The sequence below is a fragment of the Zea mays genome, chromosome 7 (genome assembly GCF_902167145.1).
Source record: "Zea mays cultivar B73 chromosome 7, Zm-B73-REFERENCE-NAM-5.0, whole genome shotgun sequence".
NCBI classification, from domain to species: Eukaryota; Viridiplantae; Streptophyta; class Magnoliopsida; order Poales; family Poaceae; genus Zea; species Zea mays.
Window position 1 is genome coordinate 131,411,992 of NC_050102.1, and position 27,936 is coordinate 131,439,927.

Genomic DNA, 27,936 nt, shown 5'->3' on the forward strand with positions numbered 1-27,936 from the left:
CAGCGAGCCGCTCATCGTTCTTCTGTTACTCCGCAGGCCTTCCCCCTCGGAGTGGGGTTGTTCGTACCTGCGGAGGGGAACCGGAGTTCCGTTTGTGATGGCATCTCAAATGCTGGTGTTTTTGTTCATTGTGGCTGTCGAGGCCTGAACATGTATGTAATTTTGGCACGGAGCCGTGTTTTTTCCTCATTTTCGAGCGCTAAGTCTCGCCTGTTGATTATCTGTACCGCTTTACCAAGCGTGAGTCGCCCCGGGTTAAGGTGACGAGTGAAGTATCCGTATCCCGGAGGCATAGGAATCCCTCGGCTCGATCGGCCTTGCTGTTTGGGGCCCCTCTTGCTTAGTTAAAGATTCCCTCGGCTGCCCTTCGATGAGCCGAGGCCAGGGGTAGCGATATCAGTATGAACAGAGGCAGAGTTGGCTCGAGAACGGGAACCTGGTTGGCCGGAGCCTTGCCGTGTTGTCCGTCAGCGGAGCCGACGCCAAAGTCGATCAGCCGAGGCCTTGGGTCGGGCTGGCGCCCTTGGAGGCCGGTTGGCCGAGGCTCCAGGGGTACCCGGCCGAGCCGCCTGCTCGGGCCGGATTCCCGGAGGATTCCTCGGACCGCGTCGCCGTCCGAGGCTGGGTCGGACTTTGCTGAAGACGTTGTCGATGCCAAGGGTGCTACGGCTCCCTTCAGCGTGAAGACCCGAGCCTGCAGGATCGGATCGTCTTGTAGCGTGTGCCTTCTGCGGCCGCCGAGGCCAGAAAACACACTCTCGCCGTGCTCGCGAAGCTGCGTCTTTTTTCCTCTTGTTTCGAGCATCTGGACTCTGTCGGTAACAGGGATGTTTGTGTGAGCGAGAGTTGCTTCTCGCGGAAGGGACGAGTGAGGTATCCGTATCCCAGAGGCGTGGGAATCCCTCGGCTCGGTCGGCCTTGCCGCTTACGCGTACTTTCACCCGTCCATGAGGCCCTGTCCCCCACTCAGTCGAGAAAGCTTGAAGGACTGTTTCGGCAGGGGAGCTTCCGAGCGTGAAGACTTGTTCGGTCCACGGAGCCGCTTTATCCGAGCGTGAGTTACTTATCGCAGAAGGTGATGAGTGAGGTATCCGTATCCCGGAGGCGTAGGAGTCCCTCGGCTCGGTCAGCCTTGGCTGCTTACGTGTACTCCGTCATTTCCAGGATCCGCTTTCCGAAGTAGTCAAGAAGCACGAGAGTGATCCTGCTAGAAGGAGTTCCTTTTTCGAGGAAAAATTCGACGCAGAGGGGGTCTCCCCCCTTTTAGCCCCCGAGGGAGGGTCGGGCTTTGCCGAGGCTAGGCCGACCCTTCCTTGATGACTAAACTTTGCGCAGGTGCGAGGTATATGAACAACTTGGAGACATCTTAAGGGTAGAAGCGACGTAGCTGTTTGATGTTCCAGGCGTTGCCGTAGATCTCGCCTTGATTGTTGGCCAGCTTGTATGTTCCGGGCTTCAGAACTTTGGCGATGACGAATGGCCCTTCCCAGGGGGGTGTGAGCTTGTGCCTCCCTCGGGCGTCTTGCCGCAGCCGAAGCACCAGATCGCCCATCTGGAGGTCTCGGGACCGGACCCCTCGGGCGTGGTAGCGTCGCAGGGACTGCTGATACCGCGCCGAGTGTAGTAAGGCCCTGTCCCGAGCCTCCTCCAGCTAGTCCAGCGATTCTTCTTGGCTAGCTTGGTTGCTTTGATCGGTGTAGGCCCTCGTCCTCGGGGAGCCGTATTCCAGGTCAGTGGGCAAGATAGCTTCAGCCCCGTAGACCAGGAAAAACGGCGTGAAACCCGTGGCGCGACTCGGCGTCGTCCTTAGGCTCCAGACCACCGAGGGGAGTTCCTTCATCCACCGCTTGCCGAATTTGTTGAGGTCGTTGTAGATCCGAGGTTTGAGCCCTTGTAGAATCATGCCGTTGGCACGCTCTACTTGCCCATTCGACATGGGATGAGCCACGGCGGCCCAGTCCACCTGGATATGGTGATCCTCGCAAAAATCCAAGAATTTTTTGCCGGTGAACTGGGTGCCGTTGTCGGTGATGATGGAGTTCGGGACCCCGAAGCGATGGAGATGTTGGTGAAGAACGCCACCGCTTGCTCGGACCTGATGCTGTTCAGAGGTCGGACCTCGATCCACTTGGAGAATTTGTCGATTGCGACCAGCAGGTGCGTGTAGCCCCCGGGCGCCTTCTGCAAGGGACCGACGAGGTCCAGACCCCATACGGCGAAGGGCCAGGTGATGGGTATCGTCTGCAGAGCCTGAGCGGGCAGGTGGGTCTGCTTCGCATAGAATTGGCACCCTTCGCAGGTGCGGACGATTCTAGTGGCGTCAGCCACCGCCGTTGGCCAGTAGAAGCCTTGCCGGAAAGCATTCCCGACAAGGGCTCGGGGCGCCGCGTGGTGGCCACAAGCCCCCGAGTGTATTTCTTGCAGCAGTTCCCGACCTTTGGTGATGGAGATGCACCGCTGGAGGATGCCCGAGGGGCTGCGATGGTAGAGCTCCTCTTCATCGCCCAGCAAGACGAACGACTTGGCGCGTCGTGCTACCCGCCGAGCCTCAACTTGGTCGGGGGGTAGCTCTCCTCGACGGAGATATTGCACGTACGGGGCCTGCCAATCTCGATCAGGCGTGGCCCCGCTCTGCTCTTCCTCGACGTCCAGTGCCTCGCCTTCGGGGGCCGAGGGTACCTCGGGCTGAGCCGAGGGTGCCTCGGCTTGAGCCGAGGGTGCCTCGGGCTCGGGCACGTCGTCGATCTTGACAGAGGGTCGATGCAGATCCCGGGAGAAGACGTCCGTGGGGACCGTCGTTCGCCCCGAGGCTATTTTAGCCAGCTCGTCTGCGGTTTCGTTGTAGCGCCGAGCGATGTGGTTGAGCTCGAGCCCGAAGAACTTGTCTTCTAGGCGCCGAACCTCGTCGCAGTAGGCCTCCATCTTCGTGTCGCGGCAGTGGGAGTTCTTCATGACTTGGTCGATGACGAGCTGCGAATCACCACGGGCGTCGAGGTGTCTGACCCCTAGCTCGATGGCGATCCGCAACCCGTTGACCAGAGCTTCGTACTCGGCCACATTGTTGGACGCTGGGAAATGGAGGCGCAGCACGTAGCGCATGTGCTTTCCAAGGGGCGAGATGAAGAGCAGGCCCGCGCCGGCTCCTATCTTCATCAGCGACCCGTCGAAAAACATGGTCCAGAGCTCCGGTTGGATCGGAGCCGTCGGCAACTGGGTGTCAACCCATTCGGCCACGAAGTCCGCCAACACCTGGGACTTGATGGCCTTCCGAGGGGCGAACGAGATCGTTTCGCCCATGATTTCCACCGCCCACTTTGCGATCCTGCCCGAGGCCTCTCGGCACTGGATGATCTCCCCCAGGGGGAAGGATGACACCACAGTTACCGGATGAGACTCGAAGTAGTGTCGCAGCTTCCGCCTTGTCAGGATCACAGCATATAGCAGCTTTTGAACTTGTGGGTAGCGGATCTTGGTCTCGGACAGCACTTCGCTGACGAAGTAGACCGGCCTCTGAACGGGCAATGCATGCCCTTCCTCTTGCCTCTCGACCACAATCGCGGCGCTAACCACCTGAGTGGTCGCGGCGACGTAGACCAAGAGGGCTTCTCCATCCGCCGGGGGCACCAAGACATGCGCCTTCGTAAGGAGCGCCTTCAGGTTGCCGAGGGCTTCCTCGGCCTCAGGGGTCCAAGCGAAACACTCGGCCTTCCTTAAGAGGCGGTACAGAGGCAGACCTCTTTCGCCGAGGCGTGAGATGAAGCGGCTCAGGGCCGCGAGGCATCCCATGACCCTCTGTACACCTTTTAAGTCCTTGATGGGCCCCATGCTGGTGATGGCCGCGATCTTCTCCGGGTTGGCTTCAATGCCTCGCTCGGAGACGATGAACCCTAGGAGCATGCCTCGGGGCACCCCGAAGGCACACTTCTCAGGGTTGAGCTTGACTCCTTTCGCCTTGAGACATCGGAATGTCACTTCAAGGTCGGAGAGGAGGTCGGAAGCCTTCCTTGTCTTGACTACGATGTCATCGACGTAGGCCTCGACTGTGCGACCGATGTGTTCGCCGAACACATGGTTCATGCACCGCTGGTACGTCGCGCCCGCATTCCTCAAACCGAACGGCATGGTGACATAGCAGTACATGCCGAACGGCGTGATGAAAGAAGTCGCGAGCTGGTCGGACTCTTTCATCCGGATCTGGTGATACCCCGAGTAAGCATCGAGGAAGGACAGGGTTTCGCACCCAGCGGTGGAATCCACGATTTGATCGATGCGGGGCAGAGGGTAGGGAACCTTCGGACATGCTTTGTTGAGACCAGTGTAGTCTACACACATCCGCCATTTCCCCCCTTTCTTCCTCACAAGCACAGGGTTGGCGAGCCATTCGGGATGGAATACCTCTTTGATGAACCCTGCTGCCATTAGCTTGTGGATCTCTTCGCCAATCACTCTGCGCTTCTCCTCGTCGAATCGGCGCAGAGACTGCCTGACGGGTCGGGCTCCGGCCCGAATATCCAGCGAGTGCTCGGCGACATCCCTCGGTATGCCGGGCATGTCCGAGGGACTCCACGCAAAGATGTCGGCGTTTGCGCGGAGAAAGTCGACGAGCACTGCTTCCTATTTGGGGTCGAGCCCGGAACCGATCCGGACCTGCTTGGTGGTGTCGCCACTGGGGTCAAGAGGGACGGCCTTAACCGTCTCTGCTGGCTTGAAGTTGCCGGCATGGCGCTTCACGTCTGGCACCTCCTTGGAGAGGTTCTCCAGGTCGGCGATGAGGGCCTCGGACTCGGCGAGGGCCTCGGCGTACTCCACGCACTCCACGTCGCATTCGAACGCGTGTTTGTACGTGGGGCCGACGGTGATGACCCCGTTGGGGCCCGGCATCTTGAGCTTCAGGTAGGTGTAGTTGGGGACGGCCATGAACTTCGCGTAACATGGCCTCCCTAGTACGGCGTGGTAGATTCCTCGGAACCCGACCACCTCGAACGTCAGGGTCTCCCTTCGGAAGTTGGAGGGCGTCCCGAAGCAGACGGGGAGGTCGAGTCGCCCGAGGGGCTGGACGCGCTTCCCAGGGATGATCCCGTGGAAAGGCGCTGCGCCTGCTCGGACGGAGGACAGATCGACGCGCAGGAGCTTGAGGGTCTCGGCGTAGATGATATTGAGGCAGCTGCCCCCATCCATCAGGACCTTGGTGAGCCTGACATTGCCGACAACGGGGTCGACGACGAGCGGGTATTTCCCCGGGCTCGGCACATGGTCGGGGTGGTCGGCCTGGTCGAAGGTGATGGGCTTGTCGGACCAGTCTAGGTAGACTGGCGCCGCCACCTTCACCGAGCAGACCTCCCGGCGCTCTTGCTTGCGATGCCGAGCCGAGGCATTCGCCGCATGTCCTCCATAGATCATGAAGCAGTCGCGGACCTCGGGGAACTCTCCTGCTTGGTGATCCTCGTTGTTGTCGTCGTCGCGGGCCCTGCCACCCTCGGCGGGTGGCCCGGCCCTGTGGAAGTGACGCCGAAGCATAATGCACTCCTCGAGGGTGTGCTTGACGGGCCCCTGATGGTAGGGGCACGGCTCCTTGAGCATCTTGTCGAAGAGGTTTGCACCTCCGGGGGGCTTCCGAGGGTTCTTGTGCTCGGCGGCGGCGACAAGGTCCGCGTCAGCAGCGTCGCGTTTCGATTGCGACTTCTTCTTGCCTTTCTTCTTGGCGCCGCGCGGAGTAGACGCCTCGGGAGCCTCTTCCGATGGGCGGCCCTGGGGCTGCTTGTCCTTTCGGAAGATAGCCTCGACCGCCTCCTGGCCAGAGGCGAACTTGGTGGCGATGTCCATCAGCTCGCTCGCCCTGGTGGGGGTCTTGCGACCCAGCTTGCTCACCAGGTCGCGGCAAGTGGTGCCGGCGAGGAACGCGCCGATGACATCCGAGTCGGTGATGTTGGGCAGCTCGGTGCGCTGCTTCGAGAATCGCCGGATGTAGTCCCGGAGCGACTCCCCCGGCTGTTGCCGGCAGCTTCGAAGGTCCCAGGAATTCCCGGGGCGCACGTACGTGCCCTGGAAATTCCCAGCGAAGGCTTGGACCAAGTCGTCCCAGTTGGAGATCTGCCCCGGAGGCAGGTGCTCCAACCAGGCGCGAGCAGTGTCGGAGAGGAACAGGGGGAGGTTACGGATGATGAGGTTGTCGTCGTCCGTCCCACCCAGTTGGCAAGCAAGGCGGTAGTCCGCGAGCCACAGTTCCGGTCTCGTTTCCCCCGAGTACTTCGTGATAGTAGTCGGGGGTCAGAACCGGGTCGGGAATGGCGCCCGTCGGATGGCCCGACTGAAGGCCTGCGGACCGGGTGGTTCGGGCGAGGGACTCCGATCCTCCCTGCTGTCGTAGCGCCCCCCACGCCTGGGGTGGTAGCCTCGGCGCACCCTTTCGCCGAGGTGGGCCCGACGGTCGCGTCGATGGTGCTCGTTGCCGAGGTGGCCCGGGGCCGCAGGCGCGGTGTTGCGCGTGCGCCCGGTGTAGACCGAGGCTTCCCGTATGAATCGGGAAGTCGCGGCATGAGGTTCCGAGGGATATCCTTGCCTTCGGGAGGCAGTGCTCTCGGCCCGTCGGGCCGCAGCGCCTTCCAGGAGATCCTTGAGCTCTCCCTGGATTCGCCGACCCTCGGTGGTTGATGGCTCCGGCATCGCGCGGAGGAGCATCGCTGCGGCTGCCAGGTTCTGACCAACCCCGCTGGATGCGGGCGGCGGCCTGACCCTGACATCGTTGGCGACGCGGTGCTGGAGACCTTGGGGCAGGTGACGTATTTCTCCGACCAGGGGTTGGTCCGCCCATACCTGCCCGACGTCCTGACGGATCGGCTCAAGCGCTCCTGTTCCCTCGTTGAGCCTGGCCTACGCCTCGCGGACTTGCTCGAGTTGTGGGTCGTAACCCCCCGCCGGAGCGGGGACCACAGCTAGCTCCCGTGGGATGTCGGCGCGAGGCACCGGCCTAGGAAGATCACCGTCCTCCGGCATGCCGAGACGGTTGCCTTCGGAGGGATCCCCTAGCTCGATGTGGAAACATTCGCGGCTTGGGCCGCAGCTCTCGTCGCCAAGGCTGCGGCTTCCGTCGGAACCGTCGGATAGGCAGTAGTCACATGCGGTCATGAAGTCCCACATGGCACTGGGGTTGCCAAGTCCGGAGAAATCCCGACAGACGCTGGGGTCGTCATCTTCCTCAGACCCAGAGGGCCCGTAGGTTGAGACGTCCGTCAGCCGGTCCCAAGGCGACCGTATACGAAACCCCAGTGGGGTTGCACTCGCCTCAATGAGAGCACCCGCCAAAACGAGGTCGTTTGGCGGGTTGAGGCCGAGTCGAAATGACGCAAGATGGGAGTTAGCCGGTACCTTTTGGTCGACGAGGAGCGACGTAGTCACATCGGGGACTGGTTGCACCGTCATCTCAGGTACGAGGGCGACGTCCTGCAGGCTTTCCACGAGCGCGCCGGCGTCGTCTTCTTGCTCGGAGTCAGCGTGTCGCGGGGGGACGGCGCTTGCCTTCGTCTTGCACGCGAGGTCGACGTCCGGCGTGCCTTCCGTCGGGGCGTCGGGGGCGTCGATTCGCTCGACGGCCAACGAAGCGCGGCCTCCCGCTTGGCCTTGATGGCCCCGCCTCCTCCTCCGTTGGCGGGGGAGAGAACGGAGCGAGCTCGAATGTTGTTCTTCCACCACGCGGGGAAGGTGTCGTCGATTCCGCCGCCGGCGAGCGGATTGTCGGCCGCCATTGTCGTTGTCGCGTGGCGGTGGAAGAAGTATCATGTCATAGCTGCCGTCGAAGGACATGAACTCAAGAGTCCCGAAACGAAGCACCGCCCCGGGCCGGAGAGGTCGCTGGAGATTGCCCATCTGGAGCTTGACGGGGAGCTGTTCGCCAGCACGCAGCGTGCCCCTACCTGGCGCGCCAACTGTCAGCGTTTCGAGACAGGGGGGTCCCAAAGCCGACGAGTGAGTGTGCTGCGTGCCCCAGCCCAGATGGGTCGAGCGCGTGGGCGAGCGCGAAGGGGGGAGAGGCGAGGTGGCCGGAGTCGAGCGTGAGAGAGGTGGAAGTCCCGCGGCCTTCGTGTTCGTCCCGCGCCCAGGTCGGGTGCGCTTGCAGTAGGGGGGTTACAAGCGTCCACGCGGGTGAGGGAAGCGAGCGGCCCCAAGAGAGCGCCTGTCCCGTCCTCGGTCCCGCGCGGCCAACCTTCTCTAAGAAGGCCCTGGTCCTCCCTTTTATAGTCGTAAGGAGAGGATCCAGGTGTACAATGGGGGGTGTAGCAGAGTGCTACGTGTCTAGCGGAGAGATAGCTAGCGCCCTAGGTACATGCCAATGTGGCAGCCGGAGAGGTCTTGGCACCTTGCTGGCGTGATGTCGTGGCTGTCGGAGGTGCGACGGAGCCTGGCGGAGGGACAGCTGTTGGAGCGGTCGAGTCCTTGCTGACGTCGCCCTGCTTCCGTAAGAGAGCTGGGGGCCGCCGTCGTCACAGAGCTTGTGGAGCGCCATCATTGCCCATCTGGCGGAGCTGGCCGAATGGGACGCTGGTCTTGTTCTCCGTGACCCGAGTCGATTCGGGGTAGGATAATGATGGCGCCTCCTGTTGACGTGGCGGGTCTGTGCCCTAGGCGGGGTGATGTGGGGGCTCCTCCGAAGCCGAGGTTGAGTCTGTCTTCTGTTGCCGAGGCCGAGGCCAGGGCGGAGTCCGAGCCCTGGGGTCGGGCGAGGCGGAGTTTCGTCGTCTTCCGGGTCTTAGCCCGAGTCCGAGCCCTGGGGTCGGGTGGAGCGGAGTTCGCCGTCTTCCGGGTCTTAGCCCGAGTCCGAGCCCTGGGGTCGGGCGGAGCGGAGTTCGCCGTCTTCCGGGTCTTAGCCCGAGTCCGAGCCCTGGGGTCGGGCGGAGCGGAGTTCGCCGTCTTCCGGGTCTTAGCCCGAGTCCGAGCCCTGGGGTCGGGCGGAGCGGAGTTCGCCGTCTTCCGGGTCTTAGCCCGAGTCCGAGCCCTGGGGTCGGGTGGAGCGGAGTTCGCCGTCTTCCGGGTCTTAGCCCGAGTCCGAGCCCTGGGGTCGGGCGGAGCGGAGTTCGCCGTCTTCCGGGTCTTAGCCCGAGTCCGAGCCCTGGGGTCGGGCGGAGCGGAGTTCGCCGTGGCGCCTTTGGCAAGGCCTGACTGTCTGTCTGACTCACCCTTTGCGTTAAATGCTCCTGCAACTCGGTCAGTCGGTGTGGTGATTTAGTCAGGGTCGCTTCTGAGCGAAGCCAAGGCCTCGGGCGAGCCGGTGATGTGTCCGCCGTAAAAAGGGGGGCCTCGGGCGAGACGGAAGTCTCTCGAGGTCGGCTGCCCTTGGCCGAGGCTAGGCTCGGGTGAAGCGTGATCGAGTCACTCGTGTGGACTGATCCCTGACTTAATCGTACCCATCAGGCCTTTGCAGCTTTATGCTGATGGGGGTTACCAGCTGAGAATTAGGCGTCTTGAGGGTACCCCTAATTATGGTCCCCGACAGTATCCGATCCCTCTCTCCCTCTATATACGTATACGACTCTCCCTCTCTCCCTCTCTATACGTAACTCGATAATATCCATACGATTCTCCGTCTCTCCCTCTTTATACGTCCTATGCGACTCTCTCCCCGTCCTACACGATACTATACGACTATACGATACTATATGGTTAGGGTTTAGGGTTATGGTTAGGGTTAAGGTTAGGGTTAAGGGTTATAGTTAGGGTTAGGGTTAAGGGTTAGGGTTTAGGGTTAGGGTTAGGGTTAGGGTTAAGGGTTCGGGTTTAGGGTTTAGGGTTAGGGTTTGTTAATATGAATTTAATTATTGCTTACGTTAATATGTGTTAATATGTATTTAATTATTGCTTATGTATTTGTATATATATATAGCTCAATGAGTTCTCCGATCAAGGACCAAGGATTAGTGCCCGAGCACATGGACAAGAGTGTTGCTCAAGAACAATCCAGCAGTGAAGGATATGAAACGCCTAGCGACCCTTTTCCTACCACTAGCATAGATAGGGCCGCTCTCCGTGAGTTGCAACATGACCCTACTTATGATCCACGAGAAGCTGAGGTAAAAGTACGCATCTTTAGCTTCGTATGTGTACCCTACTGATTTCACATGCATGATCTCTTGTGCATTTTATTACATGAATAGGAGGTCGTGTCTGAATTTCGTGCGATACTCGAAGAAGCCGTGGCACGATACGAAGACGTACCGGAGCCGACCCAAGACGCACCGGAACAGACCAAGACAACAACCGAGACATCAAGGAAAAGGAAACAGAGCGATCGAAAAAGAGGTGACAGGGGGCTGAACAAATTTCCCGACAAAACATACAAAATCTCAGACGTGAGCCCGAAAGGTCAGCCCCTAGCTCCAGAAGAGGCACTACCTAAGTTCCGGAATGCACTTGGGTTTTTAGTTAGAGATAATCTTGACATAACAATACGACAGTGGAGAGATGTGTCAGATGATGTCAAGAATCAAATATGGAATAAGCTATTAATGAGGTTCGTTCTGCCTCGGGGTTCAGAAGAACTCGTGAAGGAATACACGATGAAGCAGCTTGCAATAAATTTCCGAAACTGGAGGTCTGAGATGAACACAAAGTTTGCAAAGAAAGGTCTGGACCCGACCAAAAAATATAAAATCTCAGCAGGTCAGTGGGCAGTATTTCTAGAGCAGAGGAGCAGCCCTGATTTCATATCTCTAAGTGAGGCAAATTCAGAACTATCAAAGAAGAACAAGTACCGCCACCACCTAGGCACAGGTGGTTACAAGCGTCAGGTTCCTAAATGGACACAAGAAGACGCCGAGAAGAAGGCCGCAGGGTTGCCGACGCTGTCCGAGCAACTTGGTGAAAAGGCGGCAAATTGGCTCCGTGCTAGAAAACCAAGGGAAACCGAGACCGGTGTATCTTTTGATGACCCCATTGTCGAAGAAGCGGCAAAAAAACATATATACAATGGCAGCTAAGCAGAGCGAAGGAACTTTTAAGCCACAAAGGGAAAGAGACATCCTAACGGCTGGTCTCGGTAACCCTGAGCATCCTGGTCGTGTACGAGGAATCTCGTCTAAGGAAGGATGGAAGGAAGGATTCGGACCACAGTGGGAAGGTCTGTACAAGAAACGTGATCGATACAAGGAAGAGATCGCGGATTATTTTAAGGAGGAGGCCAAGAAAGAGTTCAAAGCCATGATGTCTCAAATGCTATCGAATCCTCCTCCAGAATTGATGCAACAGTTGGCGAGTGCGATGTCTGTTCAACAGATGACCACTCCACAGATACAAATAATTCCAGCAGCTCAACCGCCGGCTTCCACAGATTGTACGACATTACCAAGCTCTGTTGCTTCAACGGGAAATAAGGACCGTTATCCAGTTGATGACATCACAAGGCCTGTGGCGTGCACACTGGTTATAAGATATGGTATTAACAATAAACGTACAAAGATAGTAGCCACAGGCCTTGCGATCCCAGGACGCAAGTTCCATGGAAACGATATTCCAGATGATTATTGCAAAGTAGAAGTGACGACGGTCGTCCAAGGATCCGAGGACGACATGCTAGACATCCCTGGGCCCGAAGGTATCGAGAAACTTGGACAAGCTATCAAGAATTTTATCCTTTGGCCTCGAAGGGATGTCGAATTGCTTGATTGGTCGAATTCGTCGCAGGCGTCGCAGGCCCAACCGTCTCCGCCTTCTCAAATTGTTGTTCCTATTGTACATCCATCCTCACCTCCTCAAACTTCACATGCTGCTCCTCATCCTTTTTCTGACCCACCGTCTCCGCCACAAGCATCACCATTCAGGGCTCCACCACCTTCTCCTCCCCATCCTCTTGGTGACCCACTGTCTACGCCACCATCAAGGGATCCACCTTCTCCACAGCCATCAAACGATCCACGGCCATCAAAGAAATCTAAACTTCCTATACCAAAATTGGTGTCCCCGTATCAGAAAAAGAAGAGTAAAGCTACTACTGCTGGCACAGTTCGGTTTTTGAAAGGGATTGGACGGAGCCTCACGTCACAAACTGTTGATTTGGCCGAGCACGAGGAGTCTGCAAAAAAGGCTGAGGCAACGGCCGCAAAGATAAAGAAGCCAACTAAGGCAGATTACAAAAACGTGCCTAAAAAATATGTGCCGGGCAGACCTCTGCTACCTCTTGACAAACTAAGAAAGGTCCTGGCTGGTGTTAAAAGGTTGCATGACTGGTACATGCGGGCATCATCGGTTGGCATCGACACCATCAGTGTGCATATACCAGACCATGCTTTTATTGGTTCGAACCAAAAGGCCGTTGTTACATTCGAGGACATGTGGTTAATGATGAACCTTCAGAGACTCAACGTGCAACTTGTAACGATGTTTGCATTGTAAGTGTCGCTCATACTTCCACATATGTGTGTTATTATTAGTGAGCTGTATAAAATTTCAATATCTGACATGCACGTGTGACTTGCAGAATGCAACATGATCAGCAGGAGATTCTTTACGGTACCAAGCCCAATGCTAGTGCCAGTAAAAGGGTTGGGTATCTCAACCCAATACTTATATCCGAGGAAAGCCACACTTTTAGAATCGGGAAAGACAACGATGAAATACGGGGAAAGACGGACGAAGAAGTTGAGAAGCGTATAAAGGATATGAAGAAGGATTTTGAAGCTCGATACGCCACATACATAGGACATGCAATGCTTCAATTTCAAGACAGGGAAGCCATAATGGCCCCGTACAACTTTAAGTAAGTGTGATTTTGCATAAATAAAATTAATAATTTCAATACACATGCATCACAAATTTGATTCGTACAGGGACCACTGGATATGCTTCCTCATTTATCCTAAGGTTGGAAAGGTGCTGGTGCTCGACTCCTTGAACTTCGACCCTTCGACATATGCAACATTCCTCAGCATCTTAGAGCTGTAAGCCTTTTCTATGCATGCATACTTTTATCGATTAAAATTTGAGAATAACATGGTGATTCTATTTGAGATCACAGTGCTTATAGATTCTATAAGATGAGAGGTGGAAAGTACGACCTGTCGAAAAAACTCGTGCCACTAGACATCCATCATCACTGGCCGGTAAGTATGTCATTTTATGAATACATATCATACACAATGTTGCAACTAAATAACCAATCTCCCGTTATGTAGTGCCACAAGCAACCACAAGGATCGGTCCTATGTGGATTCTATGCGTGTGAGTTCATGAGAGTGAACGGACGATACATCACGAACCCTGACAAGGTATTATTAGTAATAGTTAAGTATGTATTTATGTCATTAAAGATGCAAATGTGTTATTATTGAGTATAAATAGATGATGTTTATAAAATTCCTTTACAACAATTTCAACGAGAAAACCCGGAGAACTTGACCGAAGCTGCATTGTATGGCATAGTCGAGGACCTCTGCACATTCATATTGAAAGAGGTCATTCCCGCAGAAGGAAAATATCACGATGTTTCCGGGACATTAGCTTTGCCAGAGTTCAGAATACTAACAGAAATTAGTAGATTATCTCTTAGCCGAGATAGTTATTAGAGCTTAGGTGAAAACTTATGATGTATAGAATGCATGAAGCATATATGGTTGTAAACAGAATACTTTGATGTATATAAATGTATGATAGAATTTAATTTCATGTTGCTTTCAATATCAATATAGATATATATATATATATATATATATATGTTTGTGTGTGTGTAAATAAATATATATATAATTCAGTATTGTTTGAAATTTTGAAAAAAGGCGGGAAAACTTCCACTGGCGGTTTTATAAAGAAAACCGCCAGTGAAAAGTGCATTTCCACTGGCGGTTTGCTTTATAAAACCGCCAGTGGAAATGCATTTCCACTGGCGGTTTTCTTTATTCAGCCGCCAGTGGAAATGCACTTTTCACTGGCGGTTCGTTAAGAAAACCGCCAGTGAAAATGCACTTTTCACTGGCGGTTCCAAAATAACCGCCAGTGGAAATGCTGATTTCCACTGACCCCTATCACTGGCGGTACTGAAAAACGCCAGTGTAAATATGTTTAGAACCGCCACTATAGAGCTTCTGTGTACTAGTGTTATTAGATGGATTATGTAATCTAAAATGTCTAGATTATGATAATCTATAAGAAGATGAATAGATGCTTATATAATCCATAAGATGTATTATATAATTCTGGAAGTAAACTTATCCGATCATTCCCAGAAACCGGAGCGACAGCATTCAATCGTCAGTTCGTCACCCTCGCAAGTCGCAAGCTGTAGCGATATGCACACAACTGGCTCCTGTTGGTACACCGTGTACGGTAGACGACCATGCACCTCGTGTGGAGACGGCGCGCCGACCAAATGCACATCACACCCATCCGTCCACACGCGATCCACGGTTAGTTCTGCATCGTCCAAAATATGGATGAGTGTATCTCCCGCTTCGACACAGCGCGCACACATATATACATGTGATAGGCGACAGACCTTATCACGAAAAATGTGATAGGCGATACAGATACGACCAGGACCATATCATTATTTCGCCGCGGTCGATTGACAAGTGAAAGGGCAGTCGTATACGGCGGCCGATACGGTCGTATATATACGGCCAAGCAGCCAGCTGTCCATCCATGGGCGCAGCGCAGTCGTATACGGCCAAGCAGTCTGCGCTGTGTATTCCAGATACTGACGGATTGGATCGTGGACAGAATAGATAGATAGATAGATAGATAGATATACAGATGCTAGGCTGGCGGACGGACTGTGGAACAACCGGGGTTGTGGCTCGTGTGGTTGATCGTCTGCAGAGACGCGTGTTTGGGACCGAACGATGCGAATCCTAGGGCATGCGGGAGGTCTGGGGACTTCCCTCACCAACATGGGCTGGAACAGTGGTTTCTAGGCCTGGAGCCGAACAGGCCGGACCATGACAGCATATTTGAAGCCCAACTGAGTCTGTAACTGATCCAGAATTAGCCCCTCACAGCAACGATAAGCTGTCCGCTAGGCACGCTGTGGTACAGCCAATATTTATAACTAGTAACTGGCGCGCGTCAGCGCGCGTTTTTAATTGTAATTAAGTTAAATTTAATTGTATTTGTCAATAATCATAATAATTGCTTAGATGAGTGATAGGAGTTGATTCAGTAGATATTTATATGTAAAATGATATAAAATGTTCTTTGTGCATAAAGACGGAGAGGAACTTTAAAGGCAATTTTGCTAGGTGTTGCTTCAGCTTGAGGCACGTCATTTTTGTAGGACATATATGATCTATAATCATATTGGTACACATAAAGATGTGACAAATATGGAGGTACCCGCATGACGGACATGAGGTGTTACTTGTTAAAACAACATGTTTTGTATCTATAACGTACGAATTAATAATTTTTAAAGAAGGGTGTACGGGTTATCCATTCCGTTCATCTATAATACCCATCTATAATACCTGTAAGAAATTTAACTGAAATGGTTATTATTTGAACTATTGAAGCATTGCACAACTTCAAAATTTATGAACGGAAGAAAACATATTACCTTTCTATGTAACATATGACGAATATAACCGGAAGCATATATGAAAGGTTGAGATGAAGCAAGTTTAGTAAATCAAGGAGGAAAAACAGTTAACTGATAAGTATAGAATCAATTATGGTGGCTTTATAATATGAATTGTTTGTCATTATTGGACCATATGCAAAAAAGAAAGAAACATAATTTTGATTTTCTCCTATGTCTAGTTCCAAGGCTGCACCAAGAAATGTTAGAAAGCTAGAAATGAAATATTTTGCTGTGTAAATGACATCAAAATAAATATTATCATTTCAATGTAAACATGATATGAATAGGGAAAGCACACAATAGAATGGGCAAAAGAGCCTAAGAATCTAGGAATAAGATATATGTTGATTAAAAGACATCCTAATAAATATTATCATTTCAATGTAAATATGGTACTAATAGGGAAAGCACATTATAGATATTATATCAGTACTAACAAAACAATGCAATTCTATACAAATAACGACAATCCTTTTTTTTGCTTTTATTCTCTGTTCCTCGCTGGTTTCATGATAAAACACAGAACTGAGTATTATTCGTTCAAAAGTTTGCAATTCGAAGTTAGAGATATGAATCAGTTACAATTTATTATACAATGCAATTAATTATCAAGTATACCTACAATTAAGAAGATAGATAGAACATAAATATGTATTCAAAAGGGATGCATCTATATTGTTGTCTCATCATGCAAGAGAAATTAATTTTCTTTGTTACCTGAAACTGAACGTACATTAAAATATGTATCTTTGCCTAAGAAGCAGCACCTTCCGGTGATCGGTGAATGCATGGTGACCGTTTTCTATTTAACATAGTTACTAAATGTTTGAAGATAAGTATGTTTTATTATTTGCAATAGGGATGGTGTCCCAAAACATGTCACAGTGGTTGTTTTCATATCAATAGTGAGCACCGACTGAGCCGCGCACTGCGGCATCCAGCAAGGTTGGAGTCGGGCAGAAGTATGTAAAAATACTTGCTCCTTCGACCGCAGTTGGTTGTGGCCTAAAATTCAGAGGTTGTGTCCTGGCCATCGAGAACCATTCGTGCGAATGAAATATGAAACAACGACGTGAGAATCCCGCGATATATATGCAGGCAACCAGTGTAAGTCCTGTTTGAGCCACTCAAAATTTTGTTTTTCATTCTAGCTCGCAAACAAAATGAACTCAAATTTGACTGACACAATCAGACAGTCAAATCCAATGAACACAATAATCCTACGATATTAAAAGGCAATCATACAGTTAAACTCATATGTGACTGATACAATCAGATAGTTAATGGATGATCGAACGACATAAAAATGATGCGGATGGTCTAGCATTCCAGATTGGCTCCCATTCTTAATATATAGAAAGTAGTAGTGCGAATGTTTAGAAGAGACAACATCCACCATTGGGCTAAAATAACAAACTCTAAATCTGCCCTAAACTAATCTATTCTATATGTTCTTCTATTTCTCTGTATCTGATTCCTTGGTTCCAGAATTCCAAATCCTCCGGTTGAAAGTAAAACCGAGACATGGATCAGGGCCATGTGTGGAACAGAATTGCTATTGAAGATTAAGTTTGTTTGCTTCTAATCACAAATCTTTGGCAAGCAACCATTTAGCAGACAGAAAATCTCGTTTATGAATTCATAAATTTACAGCTCAATAATATCGATAAACATTTGAAATATTGAAAAAATTAATCAATATTGAATACATTGCTTGCTCTTGGAGATGCTCTAAGACCCTAGCATGTGAGGCAAGCTCTGCTCCAGCGTTTAATATTATGAATTTTCCATAAGCTAAAAAATGATCAGCTGCACAATGGGGCGTGCTGAGTTTGTCTTTTTCAAGGTGCTAGAATTTATGCCATTATATTTAAACATTAGATACCAACCTGTCTGATTTCTGTCACTGAGCAGTCAGTTTGGGTGGTTAGACCACGGCTCGTTGTAAGCCTTAGGTTGTCCAATTAGAACCCCATGTCGATGCGAACTTGCGAAGCCGATGACTGAAGCCAAAGCTGCCGAGAAAGATGAAACGACTGGAAGAGAAGATGAAGTGACGGGAGAGGGACAACGGGGAGAGGGCGATGTGGAGGGATTCCTATGACCTCCACAGAAAAGAGGGGAGAAAAATCTTACAGCAAGCACGGTCTCACGTGTAAGCACAAATCACAAATGTTTGTTGCATAGCAAGAAAGAGAGCGAGAACCCCAGGCCGCTCGTCAGCCATACCCCACGACGGACCGCACGCAGCTGGTAGATTTGAGTACGCACCGTAGCATGCCTACTGCTGCACGTGCGACGCCGGGGGATGGCCCATGCAGGCGCAGAACGCGGACGAGATCTTCCGCCGCAGCCTCGCGGGCCTCTCCTGGCGCTCGCTCGCCGCCGCAGCCGGGGACGCGGAGGCCACCACCTCTGGGCTGTCCATATGATTCCTGCCGATGAGGCGCCGGTGGCGGCGTGGCGCATCAGCAGCGACCGAGGGAGCGAGGAGAGGCATCGGAAGTATCCAGAAGCAGAGGGAGCGAGAGGAAAGAGGCGGAGCGAGCGAGAGAGCAAGAGGAGACATCAACCTTTGATTGGCGATCGGACGGCCCGATTTTTTTTGACGACGTGGATGGCCTCATCGTTCACGTTTCTGTCCGGCTTTAATATATAAGAAAAGAAATAACGAGTTTCTACAGGCATGATGCAGAAACGTACATTGCATAGTCCAAGTTTTTGTTATGGGCAGACAGATTCTGCTTCTGTTTTTAGTCTCATAGTTGTGGAACTTTTAAGCAAATATATAGTAGCAGCATATACGTGGACAGTTCAAAGCGTGTGGTGTTTATGAAATTGCCTGTACACTGACTGCCAGTAATAGGCATTCTACCTCGCGAAGACATCTGCATGTTCGTTTGGCAAACACAGCTCTGTATTTGCTCTGTAAACCAGTTCTGATTGATTCATTCATGTTTCTGCTATGGCCAAATAACCAATACTGTCAGACAGTACTTTGTAGCAACATCGCCTGGTTTTAATTCGTGTCGTCTTCTACTATTTATACAGTGTTTTATCTCTATGGATTGTATCTGGAACAGCTGACTTTAATCCAAAACAAAGTCGTACCTATACTGAACAAGTTACTCGGATGCTTGAGAGTTCAGATCAACCATCGATATAATCAATTGCAGAGCAGTCTGCAGCCAGGAACTTTGTAAAGAAGCAAGCTGTACAAATTAGCAGTTGGACACCGCATGATCGCAGTGCAAAAGTAGCCAGCTACGTGAGGTCTAGGATGGTTCGTCCGGCGGCGTGCGCGAGCACATCATCGACGTTCCTGAAGAAGCGATTCAGCATTGCCAGGAGAACGTCGGTGGTGAGCATTGCCTTGGAGGATCACTACGCCTAGGCAATTCTAGTTTAAAAAAATGGGGGATCTAATGAAGACGAAAAATATGCTAAAAAGCGTGGGAGTATTGCTCTCAATCTCTCCAGGGTAGCAGCACACGATTTTCTCACCCCCAGCTTCAATTTCGGAATGTATTTTGGGTCTGTGGGTTCGTATTTCTCCCCGGCTCCCCCCTAATCTAGGAGGGAGGCAATATTGTGGTGCAAAGGCGCCACCACATCCAAAAATAGTTGGTTTACCTTTGGTTTGCTCCTGCTCCTTCTCCTTCTCCCATGCGGCAATGCCGCCTAGCCTAGCTACCTCTTCTTTTTTTCCTTTCTCTTCCCAACTTGGCCCGTATCTGATTTTTTTTTTCTTCATCCCTTACCACATGCCATGAACGGAGATAATGAAAGCGGATTTCAATGAGGTATTGCACATTACCTTTAATTTCTCTTATATCTTTTTCACTTTTTGATTGATTAGTTGAGTGGTCAAAAATTTTCTCGTTCGAGTTGACCTATGTGTATTCAGTTTGGGCAAAAAAATAGCATGGATTTGTCTAGAATTGTGCATTTTGGGTGATGTGAACCTGTGTTTTGAGAACAAAGTCAATTCTTTCTCGTCCTCAGAGATACTGCTGTGTTAATAATAGGAGATTAACTCTTGGATGATAATTCTAAGGATAAGGAGGATTGCAAACCATCATTACTAAAAAACCTGAATGTGCACGCGTGTTTTTTAAACAAACACAATGTACCACTATTTTGCATGCAATTTTATCACAATGAGCCATACAATTGATTCTAGAGTCACAGACCATAACAATAAAATGTACTCCTCCTTCCCAAAATAAAATCGGTTTTATCTTTTTAGTTGATTCATATATTAATTAATGTGTTTGTTTTATATATATGTATCCAGATTTACCATCATCCATTTAAATATAGACATAAAAATCAAGAGCCAAAACAACTAATATTTTGAAATGCACGGAGTATGATTTTACTCCGGTGTGGTGGCCATATAATAGTAATCTTAGTTCAATAATGGGTGCACGGTCGTAAAATGGCCTTAATTTTTGTGTATGGCCAGCCATAACCATTGTTTATTCTGGTGAGACATATAAGAGTAAAACTACAGATATATAAGCTCAACCACACACCAATTTTATTAAACAAATGTATTTTTGCCTAGTAGTACCAAAACCCTAAGGTACAATTGTTTGAAGACATGCCATGTGACTCATGTTGTCCAAATGGATATCGTAGTTTCAATATAAATGTGTGACACAATCTTTTGGATGGTTAAGTAGTTGCATTTGTCAACTAGTTCTTCAGCTTTACACATGTGTTCATGAGCAGTGGCGAAGCTAGAACACAGTAGGTGCAGATGCATAGATCAATTTTTCACCATGTTTATGACTTAAGTCTAAGCATCTATATCGCAAGTGCATCTCTCGTGTTTGCTCTAGCTTCTCCATTTTTCATGAGAATAAACCGCGTTACATGCCTTCTTGGGATATTCTACATCAGATCCAAGTATCCAACCTACATGATAATAATGAATAAACCTCCAAACACATTTTTAGCAAACTAAATCTATTACTACAGGAAAATATGGCAACAACCGACTTACCTTAGTAATATTTGTGTCGAATGAAGCATTAACAACAAGAGATTGATCAGGTTCTTAACCATCGATCAGGCATTGTACCATAGATAGCCATTGAGCGTCTCTTGATTTAATCATCGGGGGATAGTGGCGCTCTGCTGGCTTATTCAATGCTATTTAACATGAAAGGTGTAAGAATAGTGTATGTATGTGGTGGGGCTGAGATGTTTCCTACCTCATTATTACGCTTATGATTTTGCAAAAAATTTCATAAGTCATGTTCGTTTTAGTGCCAATCCATGTGGATTGGAGTGGGTTTAAATCCCTAGCAAGTCAAAATCATTCTTAATTATTTTAAATCCCCTCCAATCCATGTGGGAGAATAACCCAACAAGACCTAAAGAGGCATACTAAAGACATCCCAAATATATATCATTCTTCCAATAACTTTAGTAGATGAAATTGAAATTGAGTTGATCGACCTTATTTTTTGTTGTTTACACATGGAACTTTTGTGACAGAGTTACTACACTTTATTAAGCAAAAAATATACAAGTATTTATATGGTACATTTGAAGAGGAGTTTAGTCATAATAATGATTCAAAATGTTTTTCTTTGTAAGGCAACCCATTGCTTTTTATTATTGGGGAAACACTGTGATACTACATATTAATTAAAATAATTTTCTTGAACATGGTGATTACTTTCCAGGTACCCTACGTCAAGTCTATCCATGATAATTTTCTAAACTGGACATTCTGTAAACTCTTGTATCCTACAGAATGGATGAAGTGAATGAGGAAAATGGGCCACAGATACTTGTTCCTTCTGAATCTATTGATCTAGTGACAAGTTTGTTTGATTCAGAACCTCCTACATCCTTTGATTTCTCTAAAAGTGTCCCGGTTGTTCATAGTAGACATTTAAGTGAGGATTTAAGTGCCCTTACAATTAATGATCTACGCTTGAACAATGGAGACAACAATTGCAATGACCAGATTGAACAGAATGGCATAAATAATCACTCTAGACATTTTAGTGAAGATTTAAGTTGCCTTGCAACTAATGATTTTTATGTAAACAAAGAAGAGGAGAATGATCATTACTCGAGTGAACAAAAGGTAGAAAGTCTCCCTAACTCTGCTGAAAGAAACATTTATAAGGCAGCAGAGATTGCTGAGAGGTTCATTCAGTCTATGAATAATAGGGTGTTTGTCGACACCGGAGCACCAATAGAATCTGTCAAAGATGCTGTAAGCAAATTTGGAGGCATTCTTGATTGGAAAGAGGTAATGTCTATTTTCCTAATAGGTTCTTTATATTCCTCAATACCCTTTTTATTTTCGGTGTTAACTTAGAATATTACCATGGTTTTCAATTCCATTTATTTTTTATAGAGACGTAAGCATGTCCAAATTGAACTTGACAAAGCACTAGAAGATGCTCCTAAGTACCAAAAAAGAGCGGAAGTTGCAGAAGTTGAGAAAAATAAAGTTGTCATGGAATTGTGTAACACTAGGAGAGCCATTGAAGGGTTGAAGCTAAATTTGGAGAAGACACAAAATGAGGCAATACAAGCACAACAAGATTCAGAGCTTGCTGATGTACGGTTCAAAGAGATTCAACAGGGAATTGCCTTCAGAGAGAGTGCCGCAGCAAGAGCAGAGATTGAGCTTGCAAGATATCGCTATGCTAGTGCCATGGCAGAACTACATTTAGTAAAGGATGAGATTGAACAACTTCAGAAGGAGTATCAATCCTTAAACACTATGAGGTACAATGCTGAAACAAAAGCATGTGAATCTAATGTTGCATCTCAGAAGATTGAGGAAACTGTGGATGACCTTACCCTCGAAATTATTAGATTAAAAGAGGAGCTCACCTCTTCACAAGCTACTCATATTATAGCAGAGGAACAAAAATTGAATGTTGCTTTAGCAAATCAACAAGAAAAGGAGAAATGGCAGAATGAACTAAGGCAAGCTGATGAAGAGGTCCAAAGTTTGCGTCATGCAACATCGGTCAACAAAGATCTTGAATCTAAGCTAAAAAATGCCTCTACACTTTTGGTGAAGTTGCAAGATGAGTTTTCTAGTTATTTGAAAGGGGAATGCACACAAGAGGTTAGTATAGATGGAGATGCAGAGAGACAACCATTGGTGTTTATCAAGATGAAGCTAGCAAATGCTAGGAAGGAGCTTGAGGACATGAGAGCAGACATTAAAAAATCCAAGGATGATGTTAGGAAACTTTGGAATGTCGCAGCTACATTTCGGGCTGATATAGATAGGGAGGAGGCAGGTCTACTAGCATTAGAGCACAAAGAGCACCTTGCTTCGATTTCTGTATCATCTCACCAGGAAGAGCTAAGCAACATTACATATGAGCTCAACATCATCCATGAAAGAACAAAAGCAACTAAGATGCCTATAGAGCTACAACAAGCAACTGAAGTTGTGGAACAAGCAAAAGCTAAGGCTTTGATGGCCCATTATGAGGTGGCAAAAGCTAGGGAAGATGCAGATCAAGTTAAGTCACAATTAAATGTCATTAAATTGAGACTAGAAGCGGCGTCAAGGGAGATACTTGCAGTGAATGCATCTAAAGAAATTGCAACCACCTCAGCAAATGCATTGCAAGAATACAAAGATGAAGCACATATAGAGCCCCAAGATGAGCAGATAAGAAATAACTATATGACATTATCACTTGAAGAGTATGACGCCTTGAGCAAGAAATCCCAAGATGCTGAACGCCTCGCTAAGAAGCGAGTCATCAAGGCTATTGAGAAAATCAAAGAAGCCAAGGATGCAGAGGTGAGGAGCTTGAATCAGCTAGAGCAGTCGACCAAGAAGATCTATGAGAGGAAGTTGGAGCTAAGGGTTGCGCAGGAGAAAGCCAATTCAGCGCAATATGTCAAGCTAACCATGGAGAACGAGCTGAGAAAGTGCAAGGCCAAGCATGAGCAACAGAAGAAAGTGGGCGAGTCAGTCCATTCCATTTCTGACGTCCCCAATTTGAAGAGTGGATCATTGTCTTTTGACGCAGCATCTTCAACCTCCAATCCTCACATGGTTGGAGCATTGTCTAGAGCTGACACTATAGCAACAACTAGAGTGAAAGAGCCAAAACCACGAAAGTCACTCTTTCCAAGGTCCGTAGTGGCCATGTTCGTGTCTAGGAAGAAGACACGTTGACCATTACATTCCTATCCACTAATAATATTGTGCTAAATTCTTCGGTATGGTTCATTCGTAAATGTACTCATGTAGCACATAGGTTACAATTGGAACATATGTGTAGAGTTGCTTCAGAAATATAGTTCAATTTATGTTATAGATTATATTGAGCACCACACATTGAGTTGACCCTCTTACCTCTATGTGAATATTGTAAGAAGCATATTGTCACACCCAGATTTAAGGACAAATCCAGATGCATCCCATATGTGTGCTAGGATTAGATTTCACACATACGATGACTCCATGTATAGAAATTAGTATCACAAATTTATTAAATAATGGATTGTCTGTACAAAAATAACTAAATAAAATAAGCTAAATGGATATAACTTCTCTCCACATGCATAGTTGACCAGGAGACGATGACCTAGAATTCTTTGAACTCGTAATTATAATCATCCTCTCAGGGTACATATTCCTGATATGAGCAGTAATTATAGCAAGAGTGAGTACACTTACGGTTGGTACTCAACAAGCATGTAGGAAAAACTGTAGTGTAAGGCTTAACAAGGAAAAGTCTGAGGCTAAGCATTAACTTTTAATTAAGTTGGTCAAACTTTTATTAGCAATTACTAAGTATAAGTAAATACCAACCAAATAAATAAATGATCATAAAGGAGATGACCCACAATATATAAAATGCATGTACAATTTAATTTAATTCCAAAATTTACTCATGTGAGGATCTGAGCCGCTCATGACCATGAGCATGGCTAATATATCAGTTTTACCCTTTGAAGAGGTCGCACATCTTTATCCATAAGTCGTGATACCCATCTGCCCCAGGTTAGCTAGGCCATTCACCTCTTCCTAAGAGGTAGGGCAGGGTTCACTATAAGGCCTTTACAAAGTTCCACTAATACGAGAAAACCCGCTACGAATTCAAGATTTGGTGGAACAAGAATCCCTCGCCTAAAAAGCTATCACAGACAGAACCTCCCTATACTTTAGCAACACTTCCCTGCTTGCCCCCTTTTGGGTAAGATTCTCGCACACTAGCTTCCCTAATTAATCAGCCAAGACCAGAGCCATAATAGTCCTTGAGGTTGCAATATTTTCTTGGGTGGCCGCTCCATGTTCAAATTAAACAAAGTGATCTTATCATGCATAGCAACAAAACCAATAATAACAAAGCATGACTGGTGTTTCACATGTAACATTATCACATAACCAAGTATAGCAATAGCAAATATACCCAATTATAAGTAATCTAGGTATAAACAAGGTCAACACTGGCTCTAAGGGTGGGGCAAAGGGGCAGCCGCCATAGGCCTCATAATCTAGAGGGCCTCATTCCATGTACACACACTAGTATATTATTTATGAGTTTTTTGCATGTCTATTGCATGATTTGATTACGAGGATCACACTGGACCACTGTAAATTAGTCTTGAAGCGTCACATGCTATGCGAGACCCTAGACGTCTACTCGTTTTTATGCGCTGTTGCATGTTCTTGGTGGCTTGCGGAAGTACAGATCCACGAACACATTTGGCACCATCTGTCGCTTACACGAGCGTGGAGCCGTGAAGAGGATTTGAAATTCTATTACATTCGTTTTATGTCGATGTCACACAACAATTTCTGTGGTATAGATATAATTTTTGTCATAAGCCAACAACAATTGAAATACTTGACTGCAAATTAGAGTTTAAAGATTTGTTCTTTTTTATTTCTCTCTTCCGGTCATATCGTCTAGAAGGAATGCATTCATAATATATATCTTTTTTACATGTTATTTGATATTAATATTTTAGATAACATTTATATAACAAAAAAACTAAAAGGGTCTCTATTTGAAATCTTGCATTAGGACCCTCAAATCTAAAGACCAACATTGAACAAGTATGGGAAAACAATCTAGGTGACCTATTAGATCCCATCAGGTTAACCCAACTGTGCAATCCATTCTTGAGAACATAATAGTAAATATTATTAGGTCAAAGCAACATGATCAAGGACACAACTTGCCTTCTATTGTGAGCTCCTACTCAAAAACTTCAACTTGCTAAGCTTTTGATCGCTCATATACTTGCTCATCTATCCATAGCAATATAAACAAACAAAGTATAAATAAAAATATTTTTACACCAAACAGAGAAACAAACTGCATAATATGAATCTACATTTCGAAACTAATCAATAGGTTTGACAACCACTAAAATCGGAGCTAAAACATGAAAGTTATGGATTAAATAGGTTTTAGGGTTTTTTATATTAATTTTATATTAAAAATAACTACAAGGTACAATTTTCAAATACTATAGACCCCTACATAATTTCCAATGTAAAGACGATGGCATCGATGTAAACTTCATCCCTCAAGACAATGGGTTGCATATTATGAAAGATCAGGGTGGGTTATGCAAATTTTAGGACTTAATGGTAAGGGTCTTTACACTTAACATGATTGTGGGTTGATAATTATATTTCCCTGGGTCTCTTTAGCAAAACCAATTTAAATAATATATTTTAAAATAGTAAAATAAATATATTACTAATGTAATATAGAAAATAGATTAAATTTGTATAGTAATATCAAATAATATAAATTAATTATCTATTTGATGCTAACATTATAGGCTAATTAGGATTTTATGTAACAAATTGTTGTAGGATCGAGCCACGAGCCGAGCCGAGCTGGCTCGCTCTTTTCACAAGCCACAAAACAGGCTCGGCTCATGCTCGTTCTGAGCGTCGAGCCGAGCTAATGTGAGTCCAAGCCAACTCATCGAGATCGAGCTTTTTTCCCAGCCCTATATGAGGCACTTTCTCAATTGTGAGATGTGAAACACATCATGCACATCTAATAGATGATTATTTAACTCCAATTGATATGCTACCTCACCAACTCATTGTTGTCCTTAAAATGGTGTCTGGTGCATCGGAGGCATCATAAATGGTAGGCAACATTTTTTATGACAAGTGTTGTATTTATGATGTTGTTAGGTATGCTTAATAAAAGAGTGGAACCCAAGTAAATGGTAAACCTATTATTATAGTGCCTGTAAATAGCTAATGTCACACTTTTTGTACCAGAAAATTAGTAAATAGAATTGCTAAATATGCCAACAACAAAAAAACTATGATTATCTTTAGAATCATGTTACCGTGTTTGATAGTACTTTCCTATGCATGGTGTCATCTAAGACTTGATCGCTATGCTAAAAATCTCCTTCGAACATTTTCTTTCTTTCTGATCTACTCAGGTTTCAAGGTCTATAGGTGATTGAAAGGGAAATAGGGTCAAACCTTTTCCTAAATGATTTTGGTGGTTGAAATGCCCAACATAAATAATTGGACTAACTAGTTTGCTCTAGATTATATATTCTACAGGTGGCAATGGTTCAACACAAACCAATAAAAAGATCTAAGTTAGGGTTCAAAAGAAAGGAGCAAAAGAAACCGAAGAGAACCCTGGTCTGGCGCACCGGACTGTCCGGTGGCACACCGGACAGTGTCTGGTGCACCAGGGGCGATCGACTCAAACTCTTCACCTTCGGGTTTCTGGAGAGCCGCTCCGCTATAATTCACTGGACTGTCCGGTGGGCCACCAGACTGTCCGGTGTGCCAGCGGAGCAACGGCTAAGAAGCGCAATGGTCGACTCCAACGGTCGCCTGCAAACGTGAATAGTACGCGGACAGTTCGCACAGAGTCAGAGCAGCGCCAGAAGGCGCACCAGACAGTGAACAGTGCCTGTCTGGTGCCCTAAGATGTCAGAGCTCCAACGGTCGAAACCGTTAGAACCCTAACGGTTGGGTGACGTGGCTGGCGCACCGGACTGTCCGGTGCGCCCATCGACAGATAGCCTTCCCAACGGTTGGTTTGGTGGTTGGGGCTATAAATAACCCCCAACCACCACCACTCCAAGCATCCATGTTTTTCAGACATCTCATTCAATACAAGAGCTAGTGCAATCAATACAAGACACAAATCAAAAGAATCAAAGCCTCTCCAAGTTCCAAATACACTCCAAACACTTAGTGACTAGAGAGAGAGTTTTTGCTCGTGTTCTTTGAGCTCTTGTTCTTGGATCGCTTTCTTCTTCCTCTTTCTTGTTCTCAAGACACTTGTAATCAAAGCAAGAGACACCAAGTTGTGGTGGTCCTTGTGAAGGGTCTAAGTGACTCGTTTGAATAAGGAGAAAGCTCA

The 27,936-nt window shown here is 47.9% G+C and overlaps 1 protein-coding gene and 1 long non-coding RNA gene across 2 annotated transcripts; one reads left to right on the plus strand and one right to left on the minus strand.

Annotated features, from left to right (window-relative positions):
• Positions 1–14,138: 14,138 nt before the first annotated feature.
• On the minus strand, positions 14,139–18,479 carry LOC111589797 (uncharacterized). Its single transcript, XR_002748901.1, has 2 exons — positions 17,825–18,479; positions 14,139–14,391 (listed from the first exon to the last, which is right to left on the minus strand). It is a non-coding gene; the product is annotated as an uncharacterized lncRNA (long non-coding RNA).
• Positions 18,480–19,126: 647 nt separating this feature from the next.
• LOC103632854 (protein WEAK CHLOROPLAST MOVEMENT UNDER BLUE LIGHT 1) lies at positions 19,127–23,909 on the plus strand. The gene is made up of 3 exons (XM_008654576.3): positions 19,127–19,356; positions 21,253–21,830; positions 21,939–23,909. The coding sequence occupies exons 2-3, from the start codon at positions 21,324–21,326 to the stop codon at positions 23,736–23,738; spliced, it is 2,307 nt and encodes a 768-aa protein (XP_008652798.1). The 5' UTR covers positions 19,127–19,356; positions 21,253–21,323; the 3' UTR covers positions 23,739–23,909.
• The last annotated feature ends 4,027 nt before the right edge of the window (positions 23,910–27,936 follow it).

Coding starts and splice junctions, on each gene's coding strand:
- LOC103632854 (XM_008654576.3), top strand. CDS start 21,324: ATGGATGAAGTGAATGAGGAAAATGGGCCACAGATACTTGTTCCTTCT. Junction 21,831..21,938: donor GCATTCTTGATTGGAAAGAG/GTAATGTCTATT, acceptor TATTTTTTATAG/AGACGTAAGCATGTCCAAAT.